Raw genomic sequence first — 19,269 nt, forward strand, 5'->3', positions numbered from 1 at the left:
CATATAATCAATAATGCATAATTAATGTTCCTGGCATCGATGTGTTTGTGGGAGAGTAACCACCTAATGAGGGTTAAATTTTCATATTCAAGCACTCTGAAACATCAGATCAAAAACACATCGCTGGAACTTGTTTGCTGAGGTCTGCTTTTGACTTTTTCATAATTAATAAACTCTGTGTTTAGGGAAACACATCATCATAAATCAGTACCCGCTAGGTCTTGTTCTCAGTATGGTTATTAAAGCCAGATTATAACATCTGAAATTCGAAGTGTAATTTTCTAAATATTAAAATACTATCGTCATATGCGCAGTGGCAGCTGGAAATAAACCATCAGTATTTCCTTTTTTGATAATTTTTGAGGCAATAACCTGTGATATAAGAGGCTGTAAACAAGGAACATATATATACATATGAAGAGTTCAGATGCAAAAGCTGCTAAACGCCACCTCTGTCAAAAATTAGATAATGACATCGAGCGAATGCTTATGCCACATAATACACAGTCAACAAATATTTTTGCTTCAAATCCTCTAAATCCCAGCGTCAGCCCATTCAGAAATATCGGTTTGTTGGCAAAAGCCTCTAAACGCCACTTCCCTTTGGTAGCAAAAGCCGCTATGTTCCGAGAACCAATCAGAAGGCGAGAATCGAATCATATGATTATATCGTTTCAATATAACAACGCGCTGAGGAGCCGGTTTTTCTGTGGAGATCGTTTTAGATTCAGAATCAGATTGAGATTTTTATCATAAAAGATGGAGTATGATTAAATGGATGAGCCTGTCCTACTGACATTGAATAGCAGAAGAAAACGTTATTTACCTCAAAACTCTGCCCGTTATAAGGCAAAAGAAAGTAGATACAGTGGAAATGGCTCGGTCGCAAGTGTAGCATGCACTCATAACAGTTTTTCGTGCAGTGCCGTTACTTTGAAGGAATCTGATTGATTATACATCAAACAACAGCTCTATTTCACTAACGACAAAGTCAAACAAGAAGCCATTCTTCTGTCTCATATGGATGTTATGCCAGATGTATGTATTTTTAATGCATTTTTAATGTTGGGTTGTTTGTGTAACGTCTGTTTTTTGTTGTTAAAATAAATATGCTGCCATTTTGTGCCATTGTGGTTATACTGTGTGAATCTTTTCTTTTTGTTTTGTTTTTTATATTTTTGGGGGGATTTTTGCCTGTTTTCAGACAGGATTTCTAGTTGCATCTTTAGTTATTTTTCAACTATTTACTGTCTTGTCCCAAAGAGGTGGATTTAGAGGTTTTTGCAAAATAAGCACAAGTGGATTTAGCTGGTTTTGACGCAAAAGAAAATCTAACTTGTTAAAAACCAATGGTTTGTTTAAAGTGATATTTTTGGAAAAAAAAGTTATGTTATTCACTAACTAATTACCTTATCATTACCTTTAAAATGAAACTACTGAACCTGATCATAAGAGCCTGATAAAAAATGCTCATTTAAAAGAAAAGAAGTCTGATGGATTTAGAGGGTTTTGCATCTGAACTCTTCATATATACAGTGCCCTCCAAAAGTATTGGAACAGTAAAGACAAAATTGCTCTGTTGGCTGTGGAGTCAAGACATTTACAAATATGATTAAAAGATGAATATGAGACAAAACTACAGAATGTCATATTTTATTATTGGGTGATTCAACACATAGATGTTTTAGCAGCTAAGAAGTTCAGCACTTTTAGAGTTTCATCCCTCTATCTGATGTGAGCATAAGTATTGGAACAGTTGCCTCACAGGTCTTTCTAAGTGATCAGCTGTGTCCTGTTGCATTAATTCTTCAGATATTAAAAGCAGGGAATGTGTCGTATCAGTTATATCCATTACTTCTGTATTCTGAACCTTGCATTCGATGATGACACACACAAACCAGGATGAAGATGAGGGAGCTGACTTTGAGAGAAAAGCAAGCAATTTAGATGCTAAAAGAAAAGATGCTAAAAGTCAATTAGAGCTATAGCAAATATAAAGGGCATGGAGAAATCAAGAGTTTGGAAACCAGCAGTTACACCAGCAACCAACAACTACCTGATCGGCTGAGAACACAACAGTAGTTGATGACAGACAAAATCATAAAAGCTGTGAAAATGAACCCTAAAAGACGTGTCTGTAAAATCTCCAACAACTTCCAGAAAGCTGGGGTGATGCTCTGACAATCTGCTGTCCTCAGGAGACTTTGACACACAATTACAGATGCTACACAGCAAGATGCAAACCTCTGACCAGCACCAAAAATAGAAAGGCAAGATTAGAGTTTGCAAAAAAGCACAAAGGTGAGCCAGAAGAGTTTTGGAACTGTGTTTATGGACCGATGAGACAAAGATGAACCTTTATCTAAGTGATGGAAAAGCAAAAATGTGGAGAAAAAAAGGGAACTGCAATGATCCCAAGCATACAGCCTCATCTGTAAAGCATGGTGGAGGTGGTGTCATGGCATGGGCATGCATGGCTGTCTCTGGAACAGGCCCTCTCAACTTTACTGATGACTTAATGTATGATGATAGTCGCAGAATGAATTTGGAAGGGTACAAAACCATCTTGCCTACCAATTTTCAAGAAAATGCCACCAGATTCATTGGGAAGTGCTTCATATTGCATCAGGACAAAAACCACCCTGCCAGTTCAGTCAAGGAATTCATAAGGGCAAAAAAATGGAAAGTCTTAGATTGCCCAAGTCGATCTTCAGATTTAAATATGACTGAACATGAATTTCACCAGCTGAAGAGGAGAGTAAAGGCAGAAACTCCCCAAAACAAGCAACAATTGGAAATGGCTGCATTAAAGGCTGGGAGAAGTATTTCAAAGGATGAGACCAAGAGTCTGGTGATGTCTATGGGTCACAGACTCACTGCTGTGCTTGTGCGCAAGAGATCTGCAACTAAATAATAGCTTTTAATCTATTTATATCTGCCTTATGTTCAACTGTCCCAATACTTACGCTCACATCAATGAGTGGGATGAACTCATTGATAAAATTATTTTTATTTGGTAAAACGTGTATGTGTTGTAACGGCTAATAATAAAATGTGACATTCTGTAGTTTTGTCTCTCATTCATCTTTTAATCATATTTGCAAATATCTTGACTCCACAGCCAACAGAGCAGTTTTGTCTTTACTGTTCCAATAATTATGGAGGGCACTGTATATTTTTTTTATCTTCCTGTGGCGCTGCTCTGCTGCATCAGTTTTGTCGAACTCTTGTTTGTAATTTTATTTGTGACTTTTTTATTTCTTTGGTTTACTATTGTGCAGATATCATGGCAACAACTGTCCAACTTGTTTGCCTGGCAGTTATTGCATCAGGATTTCTTATAAGGTGCCAAACAAGCATTGCTTGCGCTTCGCTATGATCAACCTGATCTGTTGGACCTGCCTGATTGTGTGAGGTTGCAACCTGAACGCAAAAGGAGGCTGAGGAAAAGAGGCCAGCGAGACAGGATACGGCAGTGTTTTGGCGGCGAGGAAATAGGCCACCCCTACCGTCAGTTATTCAGTGCAATGCCAGATCTGTCCAGGGCAAAATGGAGGAACTTCAAGTTAAACCTTAAGCATGCTTCGAGTACCGCTCTTCCACACTGCAACAAATGCTTTTCTTACTTAGATTTTTTTTTGTCTTGTTTCCAGTCAAAATATCGAAAAATTCTTAAATCAAGAAGGATTTTCTAGACAAGTAAAAATCATTGTCTTGTATTTAGACACAACAAATCAAAATTAAGTGAGTTTTTGCTTAGAACAAGCAAAATAATCTGCCAGTTGGGTAAGCAAAATAATCTTATTTCAAACAGAAAACAAGATTATTTTGCTTACCCCATTGGCTATAGTTATAGTTACTATTGCTATAGTGAATTTCCACATCCGCTCAGCTTTTCTTCATTGTCTTTTCATACACTGCACGTGATTTTAATCACTGCAAGCTTGAATTTTCCTTGCCAGGTTTTGAACAATATGTGAAATGTGACACATGGAATCCTGGACAAGTGCTTTGGGAACATTAAAAAGGCTTATGAGGCCAGAACTAAACCACCTTTGGCCAGTGCTGACCACAATACCATCTACCTCATTCCTACATATAAAACTATGCTCAAACGTAGCAAACCAGTAGTGAAAGAAGTAACAGTGTGGTCAGATGATGCTATAGAAAGATTCAATTGATGTTTTCTATCCACAGACTGGGATGTTTTTAATAATATGGACATTGATGTGACTACAGAGACTAAAACATCGCTAACATCGCTACTAACAGGCGCTCAAGGTCGAGCAGACAGCGGCTTTCAGCTCAGAGCGCAGCCGAGCCCAGGACTCTGATAGTGGGCGACTCTATTATCAGAAACATCAGTTGCAGGACTACAACTACATACTGCCGTCCTCAAGCAAATGTCTCTGATGTGAACAAAGAACTTCGGAACATTCTGATGAAGCACAAGACTGCAAATCGAGTCATCATCCATGTGGGGAAGAATGATATTCGGAAGGAGCAGTCAGAACTCCTTAAGAAGGATTTCAGTGAACTCTTTGAAACGCTTCAAAGTCTTGAAGTTCAGTCGTTCATCAGTGGACCACTCCCAGCAAGGGGAACTAACATGTTTTCACGGTTGCTTGGGCTGAATACATGGCTACAAAGAACCTGCAGTATAAAAGGAGTCAACTTCATCGACAACTTCAATCTTTTCTGGGGCCACAGACAACTGTTTAAACTAGATGGCCTCCACCCAAACAGACTCGGTGCAAGAGTGCTTAAGGACAATATCTATTTCTCCCTCCGTCATCCTTCAGCGGTGTGTGCCAATCTACTCGGCCTGAATGGCACACACACACCTGGACAGTATATGAGTGACCACAGGACTTCATGTCAGCTTCTGAGTCAACATGTGGTTGACACATCCCACAAGGACACTGATAACACCACGCAGCCACAACAAGCACTGCTCATGGACATCCCAGCTGAGCCCTGCCCACAGAGCTCATCACATGCAGACTGTGACGTACTACAACAGCTCCAAGACTCAGCACCCAAGGACGACTTTCTGGAAAACAGCCAGGGAAGCCAGAACGACATCTCACAGCCAGCGGAAACACCAGAGCCAGAGCCCTGCTCACCAGATACACTATCACTCTCCCCAGAATCTCCACTTCTAAGCTTCTCACAGAAAATGGAGGAACTGGTGTATGCTGGGACCAAACTCTCCCACTCTTTCGCTTCAAGTCCCCAGATATCAACTAAAAAACGGCGGGCCCCACAACCACCAAAGACTGCAGGCCCAGCTCACCCTCCTCCTCCTGCGAGAGCTCTCCGGCCGCTGCCACAACGTCAGGGCCCAAACCCCTCTCCATCTGGTGTAGGTGAACCAAAAACAACTGATAACAGCTCTTAGTGATATGTGTCGGGTCCCCGCTATATTAGCAGCAACATTCACAAATGTTTACAGAACAAGCGGGAACCCAGTGTGCCTGTAGCCTCCTCTATTTCTGTTTTATTAAGCAATAGAAAGTCTAAGGCCTTCTCAAGCCGTACGGCTGACCCAACTAACCTGCGGCCTATAATGCATCAATCTAAGATTGCTGTAGAGACAAAATGTAATTCCATCAAGTTAGCATTTTTAAACATTCGCTCACTTAAAAATAAATCATTTCTGATCAACGATTTAATAACCACAAACAACCTGGATTTTATGTTTTTAAATGAAACATGGTTAGAAGACAGCTGCAGTTCAACAGTCCTTAATGAAACAGCCCCTCCTAACTTTAATTTTATAAGTGTCTGCAGGACTGTTAGGAGAGGTGGAGGTGTAGCTGCTCTGTTTAAAGATGTTTATCAGTGCAAGCAAATGTCATTTGGTCAATATTCATCTTTTGAATACCTAGGTATTGTGCTGAAAGGTGCTCCACGCACCCTGTTTATCATTATTTACAGGCCTCCAAAATATTCTCCAGCCTTTGTTGATGATTTCACTGAACTGTTATCAATGATTTCCTCAGAGTTTGACTGTTTTGCTATTGCAGGGGATTTTAATATTCACATAGATAATGCAGAAATCAAAACTACAAAAGAAATTATAACTGTTTTAAACACTTTTGACCTGAGTCAGCATGTGCACGGACCAACACACAATCGTGGACACACTCTAGATTTACTCATCAGTAGAGGTCTAAACATCTCATCCATTGTAATTAAGGATGTAGCACTATCTGATCACTTCTGTATTTTCTTTGATATATTGATCTCGGTCACCACTGAATCTAGATCTGTCTCTATCAGAAAGAGATGCATTAACGACAACACTAGTGCGCTATTTATGGAGGCAATATCATTAACACCAAGCATTTCTGCAGACTCTGTTGATCTTCTCCTGGAGTCTTTTAACTCAAAAGTTAAGAATGTTATTGATGATATTGCCCCGATAAAGGTCAGCAAGAAGACGGGGAAACAAATCAATTTGGAGAAAATCAACAGCAGTTCAGAGCATGAAAAGACAATGCAGAAAAGCTGAGCGGATGTGGCGGAAGACAAAACTCGAAATTCACTATAGCATCTATAAAGACAGCCTTCATGCTTTCAATGTGGAACTAGCCACAGCTAGACAGACTTTCTTTTCAAACCTTATAAACAGTAACTTAAACAACACCCGCACTCTTTTTGCGACTGTTGAGAGACTGACAAACCCCCCAAGTCAGATTCCCAGTGAAATGCTCTCCGACAGCAAATGCAATGAGTTTGCTTCCTTCTTTTCTGAGAAGATCAATAATATCAGAAAGGAGATTGGCACATCCTCAAGTTATGCAGAGGTCACACAGATTCGACCGCAATTTCAAAAAGAAGTGACTATGTGTGTTTTTAAAGAAATTGATAACAAAATTTTGGAAGAAATAGTACAGCACCTTAAATCTTCAACCTGCTATCTTGACACACTTCCCACATCCTTTTTCAAAAATGTGCTTAACTGTTTAGAAGCTGATCTCTTAGAAGTGGTGAACGCCTCACTTCTTTCTGGGACTTTTCCAAACTCCCTTAAAACTGCAGTTGTTAAGCCCCTTCTGAAAAAGCGCAATCTTGATAACACCATGTTGAGCAACTATAGACCCATATCAAATCTTCCTTTCATAGGTAAGATAATTGAAAAGGTAGTTTCTAATCAGCTGAACAACTACTTAAAGTCAAATGGATACCTGGACAATTTTCAATCTGGTTTCCGAGCACATCACAGCACAGAGACAGCACTCGTTAAGATAATAAATGATATTCGCGTCAATTCTGATTCTGGCAAAATATCAGTGCTGGTACTACTAGATCTTAGTGCTGCGTTTGACACTGTCGATCATAACATACTTTTAGAGAGACTGGAAAACTGGGTCGGGCTTTCTGGGATGGCACTCAAATGGTTCAGATCATACTTAGAAGGGAGAGGTTATTATGTGAGTATAGGAGAGCATAAGTCTAAGTGGACGGCCATGACATGTGGAGTCCCACAAGGCTCAATTCTTGCACCGCTCTTGTTTAACCTGTATATGCTCCCACTAAGTCAGATAATGAGGAAGAACCAAATTGCCTATCACAGCTATGCTGATGATACCCAGATTTACCTAGCCTTATCTCCAAATGACTACAGCCCCATTGACTCCCTCTGCCAATGCATTGATGAAATTAACAGTTGGATGTGCCAGAACTTTCTTCAGTTAAACAAGGAGAAAACTGAAGTCATTGCATTTGGAAATAAAGATGAAGTTCTCAAGGTGAATGCATACCTTGACTCTAGGGGTCAAACAACTAAAAATCAAGTCAGAAATCTTGGGGTGATTCTGGAGACAGACCTTAGTTTCAGTAGTCATGTCAAAGCAATAACTAAATCAGCATACTATCATCTCAAAAATATTGCAAGAATTAGATGTTTTGTTTCCAGTCAAGACTTGGAGAAACTTGTTCATGCCTTTATCACCAGCAGGGTGGATTACTGTAATGGTCTCCTCACCGGCCTTCCCAAGAAGACCATTAGACAACTGCAGCTCATCCAGAACGCTGCTGCCAGGATTCTGACTAGAACCAGAAAATCTGAGCATATCACACCAGTCCTCAAGTCCTTACACTGGCTTCCAGTTACATTTAGGATTGATTTTAAAGTACTTTTACTCGTTTATAAGTCACTCAATGGCCTAGGACCTAAATATATTGCTGATATGCTCACTGAATATAAACCAAACAGACCACTCAGATCATTAGGATCGAGTCAGTTAGAAATACCAAGGGTTCACACAAAACAAGGGGAGTCTGCTTTTAGCTATAATGCCGCCCGCAGTTGGAACCAGCTTCCAGAAGAGATCAGATGTGCTAAAACATTAGCCACATTTAAATCAAGACTCAAAACTCATCTGTTTAACTGTGCATTTGTTGAATGAGCACTGTGCTATATGTCCGAACTGACTGCAATACATTTTATGTATAATCATTTTCTTTAAATTTATTTAAATCATTTTCTATATCATTTTAAAATTCTTTGTTTTTATTATTTTTATTTCCATGTTTTTATTGATTTTAATGTCTACTTCACTTTCTTTTATGTAAAGCACTTTGAATTACCACTGTGTATGAAATGTGCTATATAAATAAACTTGCCTTGCCTTGCCTAAAACAGACTATATAAATTTATGTGTGGATAATGTACTTATTAAAAAGAATGTTATCGTATATATCTGAATAATAAGCCGTATATAACTAAAGAACTGAAGGATTGCATTAATCGGGGAAAAACTGCATTTAAAAACAAAGATTATATAGAGTTGAAAATCATACAAAAAGAGCTCAGTTGTCAGTTAAGGCAAGCAAGGGATATTATTCAGTATAATTCTACTACTACATATGAATTCTAAAAAAATGTGGAATACTATGAAGGTTATTACAAATATGGAACCAAGTAAACCACACATATGTGTAAAGGACGACTTTGCTAAAGAAAATGAGCTGAATGATTTTTACCTGAAATGCAGGATTTTTCGGATGAATATATAATTGTAGACTCTTTGGTATATGATGTGGATACTAGAATGGAGGTAGACAGTTCCCAAGTGCAGTTATTGTTCTGTCAGTTGTGTACAAAGAAATCTAAAGGTCCTGATGGGATTTCTGCCCGCCTTTTAAAATCTTATGGTAGAACTTACTCCAGTTTGGTGTACACTTTTTCAACGTTCACTGGATTTACACAGAGTTCCTGCACTTTTGAAAAAATCTGTGATTACCCCAGTCCCAAAGAAATCACACCCTTCGGAGAATAATGATTCTAGACCTGTAGATCCTAAGTTAATTGGAGATCAGTTGCCATTCATAATGTTCCCATTGTTCAGGTGTCCTCTTACAAATACCTTGGTGTTCATAATGAGTGTTCATTGTCATGGAATGTCCATGTTGAAAGTCTGTGTTCCAAGTTACAACAGAGATTGTATTTCTTGAGAAGGCTGAGACTTTATGGTGTTAGCAGTAACATCATGTTGTTGTTCTATCAAGCTGTACTGGAGAATTTGATTCGATATGGAATTCATCTTTGGGTGGGATGGTAATCTGACAGTGCAATTAAAGACTAAGCTTACACAACTTTGTGTAAGATTGTGGGCATGATTGTGGGCATGAAGGAACATTCTTATCTCCAGACCCTGTTTGAAAAATCAGTGGTAAGGGAGGCATATAAGTATATTAGACTTTGGCATAAATGACTTTGGGGAAGTCGTGGCCTAATGGTTAGAGAGTCGGACTTGTAATCCGAAGGTTGCGGGTTCGAGTCTCCGGCCAGCAGGAATTGTAGGTGTGGGGAGTGAATGTCCAGCGCTCTCTCCACCCTCAATACCACGACTGAGGTGCCCTTGAGCAAGGCACCGAACCCCCAACTGCTCCCCGGGCGCTGCAGCATAAAATGGCTGCCCACTGCTCCGGGTGTATGTTCACGGTGTGTGTGTGTTCACTGCTGTGTGTGTGCACGATGGATGGGTTAAATGCAGAGCACGAATTCCGAGTATGGGTCACCATACTTGGCTGAATGTCACTTCACTTTTTTAAAAATATTATACATCTCTATTACATAAAATATATAATAATAATTTTTAATTTTACTTAATTTTTCATTTTATATTTAAAAAATACATCAGAATGTTTTGTTTTGGCTAATGGCAGGTGAGGGGAGTGTTCAGAAAACTGCAGTTTTATTTGTGTCAGCACAGAAACTACATTGAATTTATGGTCTGGAGGGTCAAGGAGAATTTCAGGAGGCTTTTGACTTGGATCTCATCAGTTCAATAAAACAAGTAGAAAATGGTGTTGTTCCGGTGAGTTTGTGGCAAGGGTCGGACATGCTTCTGTGCTTGTATGTTGCATTACAGTTGATAAATCTTGTCACTTTCTAATTTTTGCGACCGCAGGTGTTCCTGCTCTCTTCATATCAACGTGGGCTGTCGTCAGGGCAACATTGGCGGATGTAAGGTGAGTTTCCCGTATGTGATTCAGATTCTCAGTAAGGTAAAAAAGTCACACATTTATACACACAGAGAGATGCACAAGCTGTTCTATGTATAAAATGTAATATAATAGTTTTTGTCTTTCTCCCTAAGGTGTTGGGAGTTGAGTGCTGGCAATATTAAATGGATTTATCAAGTTCCTATACTGACAGCAATTGGGGTGAGTTGGCTGGCAGTTTACCAACAATCAGAAACTATTTGTTACACACATTGAGTGTTATTGCAATATTATTATATACCAATTTCTGGAATTTTGCATTTTAATATTTTAATTTTATGTATTTAAATTTAGTAATTTTATCTATTTTTAAAATAAAACACACACGTGTGTATATATATATATATACTTATACTGTAGGTATATATATATACTGTAGGTATATATATATAACTCACTGTAGGTATATATATATATCCTATTTTGAAGTTACTGTACTCTGCCTTTGCATTTTCTGCAAATCGTGAGAAGTCACACCAAGGCAAAAGGCAGTAACTTCCACATTATCAATATTTGGTTGCTGATCACCATTTACAAAATCGTTACAGTAACACCTGTATAAAATCTACTGATCATGGGCTATATGCGCTATTGCATATAGAAATGTGACTGTATTAATCTTTTTTTGACTGTAACAAGCAGACTAAAAGTTAAACATGTGAATTGATGCACTTAAAAATAAAAGTGCTTCAAAAGGTTCTTCAAGCGATGCCATAGAAGAATCCTTTTTGGTTCCACACTTGTGGATTCATGTGAATGCCAGCAAGCAGGAATAATGTTCAAAATGCTTGTGGATTAAACATCTCTGACGATGTTCATCGCCATAGTTTGATTTTATCGGGTTACAAGAAAAGGTAGGATATGGATTTAATTACGAACTGTTAGTAGCCTACTGATTTTATGATTGATCATGCTACATGCTACAGAATTGAGTCCATATGCGTCCAACTAGAAGTGACAGCCTGGTGAATAATCTGCATTACAAAAAGGAAATAGGTCTAATAATAATTAAAAATATATATTTAAAGGTTATTCACAATTATGTATTGCTGCCAAGGTTGTCTCTTTACAGTGCTTTGTTATATGGAGCTGTTTGGTAGATCGCGCTCTATCTAATTCGTTTGTCTAATAAAGTGCTTCAGTGCAGATCAGATGTATGAAAGTATACAAGTTACAGTAATTAAAACGCAGTCTTTAATGGTCAATAAAACAAAGGCAGAACACGGTATAACTTCAAGATGGCACCGTAAATTAATTTTGATGCGCGGCTAAACAAAGGCAGAACGCCATAACTTAATTTGAGCGTTCCAAACAAAGAGAAAGAGCCGTAACTGGTGTTCCCTATCTGTCGGTCACTACGAGTTATGTCGTGACGACATTAGGGGATTTACTTGAGAGCCCCGACTGCCTCTGATAAGAGAAAACGCCAATGAAATTTGGCTAGTGGATTTTGCATACCTGAGCATACGGGTATAAAAGGGCGACAGGTGCATCCACTCATCAGATTTTTGCTTCGGAGCCGAGTGGATGAGAAATCTTCAACAGATCAGATCTCCACAAAGCCGTCTGCCTCGAAGTTTGTTCCTGGGTGGCGTTATGGTGCAGACAGCGGTGTCCCTGCAGCAGCGATTCCCCTGGGCACTTCACCTGAAAGAGCAAATTTCTAAAACACTGGGCGGTTCGCGTCTTTTTAAAGATGCCGTTCCGTCCGTGTTCTCTTGGTTGCGGTCGCTTCCTGTCCTCGGATGACGGTCACGAGCGCTGTCTTCAGTGTCTGGGCATCCAGCACGCTGAAGATGCGTTTGTGGATGAGTCATGCGCCTGTTGTGGGCGTATGAACATGGCAACGCTGCGATCTCGCCTTTCCTTTCTGAAAGGATTGGCACCCTCTGCCGCCACCCGTGCCGGTCTCTCTGGCTCGAGCAGAGGACCGCCGGCTGGCGCTCTGGGAGATCTGAGGGTGACAGTAAGAGCTTCTCCGCCGGGCACATCCCCGCGGACCTCCTCTCGCAGCGCTTGTTCCGTCCGGTTCCCGAGTGATTTTGCTGGTTCGCCCCACGGGGCCGCCAGCATTTCATTCGGTGCGCCGCCCGAGGATCAGATGTCGATCGCGGCATCGGGGGATGGGCTTTCGTCCTCTGAGGATGAACGATCGGCGGGGCTGCCCCCCTCGGGTGTTGTCGCCACTGCCGATCCGGACCCAGAGCTGACGGCCATGCTTGCCCGGGCAGCCGTGAGTATCGGGCTGGAGGTCAACAGACCGCCCAGTCCCGAGCCTTCGCGGCTGGATGATTGGTTCATCGGCGCAAAACGCGACCAGCGGCCGCACTTTGCCCCGGTGCCTTTCTTCCCGGAGGTGCAGGAGGAGCTGACGAAGGCTAGCGTCGCTCCTTCTCCCGGAGGAGGGCCGGGTGGAGAATCTTGTGTTTTCTTTTGTTCTGTTCCTCTATTGTCCTGGCTGGACTTCAGAGGGGTCCCTTTGAGCCGCTGGACTCAGTCGAGCTGAAATTCCTGTCGGCCAAGACAGCGCTCCTGACCGCGCTCACTTCCATCAAGAGGGTCGGGGACCTCCAAGCATTTTCGGTAAGCGAAGAGTGCCTTGTGTTTGGGCCGGCCTACTCTCACGTTGTCCTGAGACCCCGGCCTGGATACGTGCCTAAGGTTCCCACCACGCCCTTCCGCGATCAGGTGGTGGACCTGCAAGCACTGCCCTCGGAGGAGGCAGACCCAGCCTTGGCGTTGCTGTGTCCCGTAAGAGCGCTGCGCATATACGTGGACCGCACCCAGAGCTTCAGAAGCTCTGAGCAGCTCTTTGTCTGCCACGGAGGTCAGCAGAAAGGGAAGGCTGTCTCCAAGCAGAGGTTGGCCCACTGGATAGTGGATGCCATCGCCTTGGCGTACCAATCCCAATGCGAGCCGTGCCCCCTCGGGGTGAGGGCTCACTCCACACGGAGTGTTGCCTCCTCCTATGCGCTGGCGCACGGCGCCTCTTTGGCAGACATCTGTAGAGCTGCGGGCTGGGCGACACCGAACACCTTCGCGAGATTTTACAGTCTCCGCGTTGAGCCAGTCTCTTCCCGTGTGTTGGGTAACAGGTAAGTGGCGGGAAGAGTTGGCCGGTGTCACGCTTGCTGCACCATTCCCCCTTACCCGGGTATACGAGCACCTATTCTCTCCTCCAGTTAGTTCCCCGGACGGCGAACCCTGGCGGAGTTCCTCCAGCACCCCCGGCAGTCAGGCTGGGCGGAGCAGTCTGACGCCAGGCCCAGTACCGGTGTTAGCTTGCCCGGGTCTCCGGTCAGCCCCTGTACTCGGCTAGGTGCCCGTGTGGCCTGATTCCCTTCAGGTGATCCCACACGTGTATTCATCCATGGTACGGTTTCCCTCACGGTAAACCCGTGTCTTCCCTTTGACAGAGCTCTGTCAGACCCTGCTTGGCAGCCTTCCTCCCTTCTCTTAGGTAGCATCTGCCACAGGGTCCAGGCGTATGTAGCACTGCCCCAGGCTTGGGCCAGTCCATGCCAGTGTCTCCACACGTTACCTCCCTTCGGGCAGGGTGTGGCCTCTGTAGCGCCCTTCTCTGGAAGGCTCGCTTCCCCGTCGTTACTGCCGGGCTGTAACAACAAACAGGAAAGTCTTGAAGTAGTCTTTCATAGAAGGTCGAAATCCCTTCCGATTTCTGGGGAAAGGAACAGCGGCTTGGCTATCTCCAGCAGCAATGTACTCAGTGGTCCCTGCGGGCGCCAAGGTTAGTGAATTTGCGCTGGGGCGACGGGAAGGTTGCGACCTTCGCATCGCATTTGTCTGTCACGCACTAGCTTGTCAACATCTGCATGCCACAAGGTCGTGACGGGATTCAGGTTGTGGCGCTTTCCATAGACCCCTAATGTCGTCACGACATAACTCGTAGTGACCGACAGATAGGGAACGTCTCGGTTACATACGTAACCCTCGTTCCCTGATGGAGGGAATGGAGACGTTATGTCCCCATGCCACAATCTTGAACCATCGCTGGTTGCCAGGGACACGTTCTCGGCTCCTCAGCGGAAAACCTGATGAGTGGATGCACCTGTCGCCCTTTTATACCCGTATGCACGGGGAGTGGCTCAGGTATGCAAAATCCACTAGCCAAATTTCATTGGCGTTTTCTCTTATCAGAGCTCTCAAGTAAATCCCCTAATGTCATCACGACATAACGTCTCCGTTCCCTCCATCAGGGAACGAGGGTTACGTACGTAACCGAGACGTTATACGGTGTTCTGCCTTGGTTTCTCCGGGACTTTTCGAAGTTGCGTTTAAGACGACACATTATTTTCTCGGAAAAACAACTAAATTTACTCAAGATACTTATGTACATGATAAAGGATATCTTGAATTTCCCAAAAATGTCAATAACTAATTTTCAACTAAAATCGAAGTTACGTTTTGCACAGCAGTATATATATTCAAATGACAAACAAAACATATTATGTTTTTAATTGACAAACAAAACATATTAACTGACAATAAAATTTAAAAGTATTAAATCCAATGGAATAAATAGACAAACAAATAAATAAATAAACAAACATATTTGTGAGTGCGGATTTAACTAAGTAGTGACTTAAGTAGTGCTATTTTGGGACCAAATATTGATTGAGTTATTGATAAACAATTGAGTTGAATTGTTTTATTAAGTTTAACGAATGCAGTCAACACTACAATTTACTTCCTGACATGCAGATGATGATATTCCTAAGTGTCACAATTTTAAGGAATGTTACATTTTTTGTATTGATAGTTTTCATGTGAGGTCACACCCTTATAGGAACGCCCACCTGGAGGGCAAAAGGAACGCAGTTTGCTTTAAGTAGTAATGAAGTAAAACGCCGATATTAAAAGGCGAAATTCAGGAAACACCTCATTGATGTCTATTTTGTACAGGCAAGCAGATGAAACCAGAATATAAACACAATGTGCAAAGTTTCACATTAAATTGTTTCCCATAGAAAACCATTAGAAGGAAAACACTGAACCGTTAAGCGGATTGCGTTCATATTCCGGCCTCATCTGTTTTGTCTATGTAAATTATGCATTATTAATATGGTGATTGGTGAATTTGATCTTTTAATATTACTGTTTTAAATATATCAAGGCACTTTAAAAAATGGCCAAAACTTGCATTTTGTTCACATACCTTTGTTTTATTCTTTTGAGAGGTGATCTAAATATTTGCGGCTGTGAAACAGATGGAAAATTAACAGGCTTGTCCTGCAGTTCTATGGATGTTTTGCCCTCCAGGTCTTCGAGCCGGTCACATGACTGAAAGCTATGAATAGGTGAAAAACACAAGTTTTGGTCATTAAAAATAGTTAATAATTAAGGCAAGTCACCCCAGGTGAATATGGTAAAAAAAAAAAAACGCAACTAATAGATATCACCAAAAGAATTGGGAACATTTTTATTACAAATTTTCTGAAATGTTATGTTTAAATATGCAAATGAGGCATTTTCTAATGAAATATGCACTCATTTGCATTCATTTTCAGAAATCTGAACATAGTTTAAATTTCTGTTTCGTTTTGTTGACATATTAGGGTCAAAGGTTTTTACAGAGGGTATTTTGGAGATTTCTTTTTATCACTACAATAATGTGTAATATAAAATCAGGCATATGATAAATGAGCAAACCCCTCAATGCAAACCTTCAGAATATAGTTGGGAATAAAACTGCTAAGTTTGGTGTATGTAAGTGCTACTGAAGTGGAGAAAAAACTCATCTTGTGAAATTGGCCTTTAAAAAAATGTGTATAACTGAAATTTACAGATGCAAATAGAAAAAAGTCTAATAAAACAAACCTTTTTTGAAGCTCACCCATTTAACCTTGTTATCAAAGTTACTGTAAGATATAAAAATATATTTTATTTAATTTATGTGAAATGTTTATCAGTAATCAACTATTGTCCTGTTTCTAACTGTGAAGCTGGTTTGAATCAAACTGTATTGTATAAAGCGCTATAGGTGACTTGACTTGGCTTGACTGGTCTGAAACAACACATTATGACAGGACCTTAAAAATTATTTTACTGTCATGAAATTAGCAGATTCAAACAAATTCAAAAGATTTAATTAATGGATACTGTCAAGAAGGTCAAGACTACTGCGATGGGAGTCATAGGACAGGCCAAAACAACCATTTTTGGCCTGTCCTATTGTTGGTGGGCCAGAAACATTTGAGAAGTTTAAAACAAACTACTCATTTTGGGTTAATTATATGTTGGATAATAGTCCATCTAACACATCTATCAGTTCTCATTGCAAAACATGAGATTGGTGCCTCATGGGCTGCCAAATTGCACCATATTGGTGGCAAGTGCCATCAAAGCTGCTGTTAAGAGATGCAGATGTCTTCCCATTAACCCCGAATTCGACCCCGTGCTCCAAATGCGATCTGCGCTGAAAGAGCTCATCAAAGTACCGTAATTGGGCGTGTTAAAAGGTAGATTTGGATAGTAGTGTGCTGTCATTTGTTGAAGTGCTGCGACTGAATGTGATTGACCAGTTAGTGCTTGCATGCATGTATTTATCTGCTGGATGGGCAGACGGAGACATTATGCTGTTAATTATTGGCTTTGCCAAGCATAAGAGCTTCCCACAGTAATGGAGCTCTGATTTCAAGAACGTCTGGACAGTTGTGCACTGGGAGAGCTGTAATTATATGACGGAATGCAAATGTATTTTCGTCCTTGTTGTCTGTCAACAAAACATAAATTAGGAATTAACACACATGAATGAATTTGCACAAGCGCTCATGACTAACAATTTCTATGGTGTATTGATTACGATGTCTAAATAGAGTAAAGCGCAATACAAAAAACTGTTTAAACGTTCACATCTCAGATGCATCAGAAACTCATCACGCATTGACAGAATAATTCCCAAGTGGAAAAATATAATCAGAATGAAATTAGCATTTTTAAAATTAGTTAACCTAGGGAACATTTTGCACTTTTTCTCACTCGCACTAATTCTTTAAAATCGGTCAAAACGAGAATCTCAGTTTATGTCTAGAGTGGAAAATACATGTTAAACACTTTTTGAATAAAATTGCTTAATTATCCTGGAAATGGTAATTTCATAGCTGTCCCTAAACACACACAATTAAATAATATTTTCACATTTTTTGGCCAATTTGACCAAATAACAGCTTTTCGGGAAAATGACACAACAATAAAAATGTTCTTTTCATAATTTACCTATTTGTTTTCTTCATCTAATTTTATCTCAATAATAACTGTCATAATTATTAATTTATGATTACCTTATTATTTTCAGGCTTTCATAGTTTTAAAAATGTAATATGCAAATATATGTTTTTATATTGTGTCTTTAATATGAAAAATGTTAATAATTTTAACAAAATAAGAGGGATCATGAAAATGGCATGTTATTGTTTATTTGATACTGTCCTGAATTAGCTATTTTACATAACAGATGTATTCTCCACAAGACAAAATAATAACTGAATTTATGAAAAATGACCCTGTTCAAAAGTTTACACACCCTGGAATCCTAATACCGTGTGTCTTTTCCTGGATGATCCACGGCTGTCTTTCTGTTTTGTGATAGTTGTTCACGAGTCCCTTGTTGGTCCTGAGCAGTTCAACTGCCTGCTGTTCTTCAGAAAAATCCTCCAGCTCCTGCACATTCTTTGGTTCTCCAACATTTTCTGCATTGGACAATTGGAGGATAATAATTATTATATAGGTTGAAAACATTTACTGATGCTCAAGAAGGCAACACAATGCAAAAGAGCTGGGGGGTGTAAACTTTATGAATTGGATGATCAGGGTGAACTGTACTTATTTTGTCTTCTGGGAAACATTTATGTAGCTTCTTATGTGCAGTACCAAATGAAAAATACAATCTTTAAACAAAATAAGAAAAATTTACACATAATCCTGTTCAAAAGTTTACACCCTCTGGCTTTTAATGCATTGTGTTGCCTTCTTGAGCGTCAGTAAATATTTCCACCTTTTGTAATAGCTGTACATGAGTCCTTCAGTTGCCCTCAGTGTGAAAAGATGGATCTCAAAATCATACAGTTACTGTTGGAAAGGGTTCAAATATGCAGAAGATGCTGGGAAACCAAAGAATGTGCAGGAGCTGGAGGATTTTTCTGAAGAAAAGCAGGCAGTTGAACTGCTCAGGACCAACAAGGTACTCATGAACAACTATCACAAAACAGAAAGACAGCCGTGGATCATCCAGGAAAGCGACACACAGTATTAAAATTAAAAGGGTATGTAAACTTTTGAACGGGGTCATTTTTATAATTTCTGTTATGTGAAATGGTGTATTCATGACAGTATTAAATAATAACATGTAATTTTAATGATCCCTCTTATTTTGTTAAAATTATTAACATTTTGCATATTCTGCAAGGGACATGTAAATTTATGAGCACAACTGTGTGTGTGTGTGTTTGTGTGTGTGTGTGTGTGTGTGTGTGTGTATACACATCTTTATTGAATGTATTTGATACTTTAGTCAAATGACTCATGAAACAACAATATTTAATGACCCCCTCCTTATTCTTTCTTGCAGTTGAATTTTTTTCTGTTTGTAAATATTGTACGAGTTCTGGCCACAAAGATCCGAGAAACGAACGCAGGGCGATACGACACACGTAAACAGTGCAGGTGAGTGCATGAAATTATTGTTACGCTGGTACATGACCTCATATGAGAATCTATACTCCTATGATATTG

At 40.4% G+C, this 19,269-nt stretch overlaps 1 protein-coding gene across 1 annotated transcript in view; it reads left to right on the plus strand.

The window, feature by feature from the left end:
* Positions 1–19,269, plus strand: part of pth2rb (parathyroid hormone 2 receptor b) — a gene marked incomplete at both ends in the record, with an annotated part of 52,993 nt that overhangs the window by 21,026 nt on the left and 12,698 nt on the right. Inside the window, 3 exons of the mRNA XM_079425818.1 lie at positions 10,425–10,485; positions 10,614–10,680; positions 19,106–19,200. Of these exons, the coding sequence (XP_079281944.1) occupies positions 10,425–10,485; positions 10,614–10,680; positions 19,106–19,200 (223 nt within the window). The remainder of the gene's footprint in view (positions 1–10,424; positions 10,486–10,613; positions 10,681–19,105; positions 19,201–19,269) is intronic.

This window comes from Barbus barbus, assembly GCF_936440315.1.
Source record: "Barbus barbus genome assembly, chromosome: 9".
Lineage (NCBI taxonomy): Eukaryota > Metazoa > Chordata > Actinopteri > Cypriniformes > Cyprinidae > Barbus > Barbus barbus.